General features: G+C 38.2%; 1 protein-coding gene across 1 annotated transcript; it reads right to left on the reverse strand.

Annotated features, from left to right (window-relative positions):
- Positions 1 to 1090: 1090 nt before the first annotated feature.
- On the reverse strand, positions 1091 to 1709 carry LOC128745433 (uncharacterized). The gene is made up of 2 exons (XM_053842508.1): positions 1488 to 1709; positions 1091 to 1429 (listed from the first exon to the last, which is right to left on the reverse strand). Exons 1-2 carry the CDS (start codon positions 1707 to 1709, stop codon positions 1091 to 1093), a joined length of 561 nt encoding a protein of 186 aa, XP_053698483.1.
- Positions 1710 to 5925: the final 4216 nt, after the last annotated feature.

Here is a 5925-nt window from a genome sequence, read left to right on the forward strand (position 1 = left end):
ACGTATGGCCGTGTTCTCGGAAGTAGCAAAGTCGATAAGTCTTAGGCCCATTTTGTTGGTCAACGAGTGTACGCTGAACCACAAGCAGACACAGGCATATTTAATGCTCGAAGATTGTCGAGGATCTATGGCCCCCAAATACCACATGAGTATTCGCCATCAAAGGTACGCTGCCTGTGGAACAAGATGCGGGAGAGAATTTCGTACGTCAGATTGAGCAGAGTTATACCCGATTATTTATGATTTCCGGTCGATGGTTAGACATGGCTTAAGAGACCTTCCAACCAATCCGCTGGAAGTTCTTGTTCGGAGAAGCCCCCGAATTTCGAAGTTTCGGCACGAATGCCGTCCTTTTCAGCTTTCTCGCTACTATCGGCCAATCCTTTCCGTAAATCATTATCATGTTTCTATCAACAAATCCCATGTTTTTTATGTTTCAACAACACATGGAATTATTATGTTCAATGCCTTGTCACCTCTGAATGTCAATCAGCAGTACAAATCTCAGGAGAAGTACAGTGCAGCAACTCCTCCCGCTGATGATGACGGGATGTTCGATACAGCTGAACCTGGTTCCTTGTTGGTTTCGATTTAAACATTTATTTTACACCATATAAAATCAACGTGCACCTCTATTCCGTTGCGCTTTCACAACAAAGTGAGTCTAATTATCCGATCTGAGCCCTTTTAAAACCTTCCAGTTTTCCGAATTTTACTGAATTTTTATTCTAGCAATATTTATCCCGGTTGACACCCTGTGGTACTGAATCCCCTTAATCGTATGTTACAGGGCATCTGTGGGTGATCACGATATGGAGGGGTCCCAGGCCCTCCCAGTCCCAGGCATCAGACGTGGAGGAATACCACTCTTGCATCTAAGATTAATCGTATTTGTGTTAGAGAAAGCATTGCCGCGTGAGGGACCCCTCCGTCCTAGACGCAATGCGACTTGGTCTGGTCTGTTTTAACACCGACCATATATTGAAAAAAAAAGACCCAAAAAAACCTAGACAATAATTCAGCAAGGGGATATATTTGTGACGTTCATATGATCAAGTTCGATACAAAACTCACGTCGATTTGAAATACTTTAGAATATACCTTTAGCCTCAACTTTGCCGTATAGATCGATCTGCAGTAAAATACTGTCGTCATTGGCTTTCGTCAAGATGAAACTCACTCGCCACAGTCCTCGGGGCAGATAGGGCGTTAACATCGAGGAATCAAGCCGGTGATTCTTCAGGTAATATTGCTTATTCATAATCGGACACTCGCCGACCTTCGGCAGATTAGTATTATGCTCAAAATATGGTTGATACGTTTTCCATGTAGTGCCGAAAAATTCGCATAGCCTCTGTGGGGCCAACTTCATCGGGTACTGATTGAACTGATTGTTTCCCAACGAGCTGTACGCCATTTTGGCACTCATCTGAAAATATTGCTCAGTCAGTCAGCTTTTCCTGTTTTGCTGTTTAATTTCAACTCACCTCATATTTGTCATCTAATGGTTTTAATAAATCGAACGTACCATCGAGAACCGCTAGTGTCCGATTGTACTTGCGGACCCGTATTTGTTGAAAATTTGCAATATCCGTTCCGTTAATCTGTTCGATTCGCTCATACATCACATCGATTTGGCCCAAAATGACATCCAATAGGATCAGCAATATTGCCAGCATCAATGAACCTAACGGTTGGCGACCAGTCATCGTTTGGGTAAGGAGGGAAACTATGCTTCGTTTCATTTCATTGCAGTGCGTTTTATTGGCGCTCTCTGCGCGATAAGAGCAGTCACCGACCATGTTTGACGCGAAAATCGCATGGCGTGTTGATAATGAATTGTGTACTTTAGTATAGTAAATCAAATGATGGATTTCTGTTAAACAAGTCAAAGGGATCAAAATGAAATAAGATATTTGGCTGAATATTTGGGTAGAATTCCGTCGTCAGCTCATGTGACAGTCACACCTTAAATATATGCATAGAGATCTGGTATATCGGCATCATTGAGTGTAAGTGTAAGATGTGCAAAGTGAAAATCTTCCACACAGCTGTGAGGAACGTGCTGGTGGTAAATTTGCAAAAAAGTTTCGAAAATTAAATAAACAAGCATCGAATATGCAATAAAATAAAAGCCATAAAATCTAAAGGTAACATGGTAACGGCTATTCCTCATAAAATATGATAGAAAGGAGTGAAATAACCACAAATGGCAGGTTTAGTTTTAATTTGTAACCAAAACCAGTCCCCTGACGGGACGCCATATTCTGGCCGTAAGAATCGCGTTAAGCGAAGACTCAAACCAATCATGCCAGATTGTAGTCAAGGCAAGCATCGGTAACGTAGTTGCAGCTTATTGAGTTACATCTTACATAGCGTTAGAGATACATTTAGGTGTTTTGGTCATACACTCCAGATATCTCCGTTATAGTGAAGCTATATTATCACATCAAAAGTACGTTGTTTGGATGACATTATTGAAAATTAGATTACACGCGAGGCGACGCACGCGGGTTACAGCTAGTTAATCACAGTTGCCGGAAACTGTTTTTTGTTCGGATTAATTTTGATGAAAAACGTCGGACACTTTGTTCAGTCAGTTAGGTTTTATACTTTCCATGTTCGATATTTTATAAATCAACAAATCGTTGTCGTGTTGTCGACCAGCTATGAGCTTTAACTTCGACTATCTGTTCGCTAATTAAAGTAAAAGCAAGTTACGTGATTGCCTAAACCAATACGATAGAATGGCGTTTTTATGCATAGAAAATAAATCGAATTGATTTATTTCTATTTAGATGACACTTCATAGAACCTGCAGCTAAACAAATCATATCGGATCTAATAGAAAACACCTTTAGCTACAATTTTGCCGTAACAATCAAGCAGCAATAACGTAATTTCAGTATCGACTTCTACCAAGTGAACACGCAGTCGCCACAATCCTAGAGGTAGTTGTGGTGGAAATATTGCAGAATTTATCACGTGTTTCCTGAAGTAATATTGTTTTGGCATCATGGGACACTCTCGCAACATCTGGCAAGCTCGTAGATTCTTGATAATAAGGCTGATAATCTCGACAAGTGGTATTGAAGAACTCGCACACTTTTCGCGTGGCAAGGTTCGTCGGATATTGAATAAACTGGTTGTTCCCCAATGGGCTGTACGCTGCAGAAACACCTAGTTGAAAGCAGTAATTTTACAAGATTAAATAAGAATGCATACCACAGTAGATTTATCTCATAACTATCGTTCAACTGGCTAAAAAGCGTATACGTTCCATCTAAAACGGCAACTGTCCGTTTAAATTTACGTACCCGAGTCATGCTGAAATCTGCTATCTCCAATCCGTGGATAAGTTCCATTCTTTCATACATTACATCGATCTGTGCTATAACAAAATTAAATATTACCATTAGAACTAGAACCATGCAAACCAAAGGCTGTCGAATATACATCAACCATCACTAACTAATGACAAAAACTATTATTTCTATGAATACTGAAACATGTTTTATTGAAGCTCGATAATGAATTTCCACTTCTCATAAACTTAACAATTCCTTATCCGGTGAATTGTCAAACATGGTCGGTGAGTGCTTATCGCGCACTGCATTTTAATAAAGCACGCTACAACAATGGCATGAAGCACAGTTTTTCTTCAACCAACAATGGATTTTCGAGCACCGTTGGTTTACCTGGTACTCGTTAAAGCACTAATCTGGGATGTCGCTGTGTCTCATATCGATGTAATGTATGAGAGAATCGAACAAATAAACGGAACGGACCTTTTAGACATCCAAAAGGTTCGGGTGCGCAAGTTTAACCGGACGATTGCGGTTTTAAATGGAACATTTGAACTTTATAGGGCGTTGGATAGTACCTATGAAGTAAGGTTGGGCTTATGTTAAGTTAATTCTATCTAAGCGTGTAGTACTATCGTTTTCAGATTGACGTTAAAACAGCGTACAGTCCACTGGGGAACAATCAATTTATCCAGTACCCAATGAAGTTGGCCTCTCAAGAAATATGCGAATTTCTCAACACGACTTGGAGGGAATATCAACCGTATTATCAGGATGCTTCGAACTTACCGCAGATTGGAGAGTGTCCGATGATGCCAAAACAGTACTACTATAGGAACCACATACTGAACTCAACGATGTTTTCCAAATTTTTACCCCGAGGACTGTGGCGATTGAGTGTTGGTGTAACAAAGTTCGGTAGAGAAAACCCGGCGATGTTGATTGAGGTGTACGTTAAAGTTGAGATGGAAGGTATATTCTATTGAAATCAACTTTTCACGTGGTTTCGCGGATTTCTTATTCTAGTTTCAGTGTAATTAGAACACAATAATATAACTAAGCTTTCCGAATCTTTACGGGTATTCACGTAGTGCTTGCTACGTTGCGTGTACGGCGTATTGCGTATTTATGCTGCCGCTACTCGCCTAACAGTACCATCTCCATAGAAACTGGGACTTTTTAGCGAATGGCGGCAGTATGTATCACGGAATACATCGATGTAAATAACATAGCAAGCGCTACGGGAATACCCCTTTAGTAAATATAAATACTAGACTGCCTGCTTGATGACGTCATAGACTACGCGCACCTCTTGGTGCCAATACCTTTGGTTGTTGATAGCATTCAGATAGATTTGACGTTTCCTTCCACCGAACTTGGTAAAACGAGAAAAAAGATTTTTGCTGTGTCAAGAACACATTCGCCTAAAATTTGTAATTTGTAATACAAATTTAATTGATTCATTTTGATCATTTGATAGTTCTATATTAGAGTGTCCCAAAATAGCACTATGTCAGAAAATCCGGGGGCTCACCCCTCAAATGATAGCTTAGGATGTCACAACAAAACTTTTATATGACGTCAACACCGTCGCACATTTGAGTATTATGGAAAAACGGCATTTTTCAGGAGTAAATTCAAAAATATATTTTTAGAAATGTTAAAGTAGGTGAAAACAGGTACTTAACTATTTTTTTCACAATCATTGGGATCTTATACATTCATAAAAAAGTTATGGTGGCATGTCTGGAGTCATATTTGGTTACAAAAATTTATTGAATTTGGCAAAAATTTAAAATTTTCGAAATTCCATTCAAATAAACGTATAAACAGGGTATCAAACAGTGTCTCAAAGCAACGTATCTATACTGTATAGATGGGCAATTTTATGACGAACAACTTTGTCGAAGAAAGTAAGGACGTATCTTTAAATCTCGCTGAGATATGTACCGTTTTCTGAAGGCAGAACAAAACACATTTCTGTAATTTTCAAATTTTAGCAGTTTCAGGTGAAAGAGGTAAATGGAAAAACATGAACAATTTACTCTAAAAGTCTATTTTCTGTAAAATTAAAATATACAGGAAATGGTAACTTCGATTTTTGTTTTGGAAAAATAGTGGTGATTTGATGCATTTTGAGACTTTTCTGAAATGGTGCAACATTTATCAAAGGATTTTGTAGAACAACGACTTTTATGAATATTTTGTAACCTAAGATTATTATTATATTTTTTATTATTATTCTTATATTTCTCGTTATACATATATGTAATTTGAATTTGAAGAACAACTTCGTACAACAACTTGTCAAGCAACACGTGTTCAAAATAATAATTAGCTTCAAAATGCATTATTTTTTATTTTAAACGTGCCCTTTTCATATGTTATCCGTGTTATATTATCAAGTTAGCAATTAGAATAAATATTACCTTTCTATTTGTCTGAATACACCTTGCTGATTCTACCATCTACTGATAGTACAAAAAGGGTGAAAAAATCGGTGTTTATTTTTTCATGTTTACTCACGCTTAGGCATCATTTTGGAGCAACCCTAGTTTCGGGAGAAACGATTTTTCAAACATAGTACCTATTAAAATAAATACGCCCTTTTTTAAAGTGA

Source organism: Sabethes cyaneus, chromosome 1 (genome assembly GCF_943734655.1).
Source record: "Sabethes cyaneus chromosome 1, idSabCyanKW18_F2, whole genome shotgun sequence".
Classification (NCBI taxonomy): Eukaryota; Metazoa; Arthropoda; class Insecta; order Diptera; family Culicidae; genus Sabethes; species Sabethes cyaneus.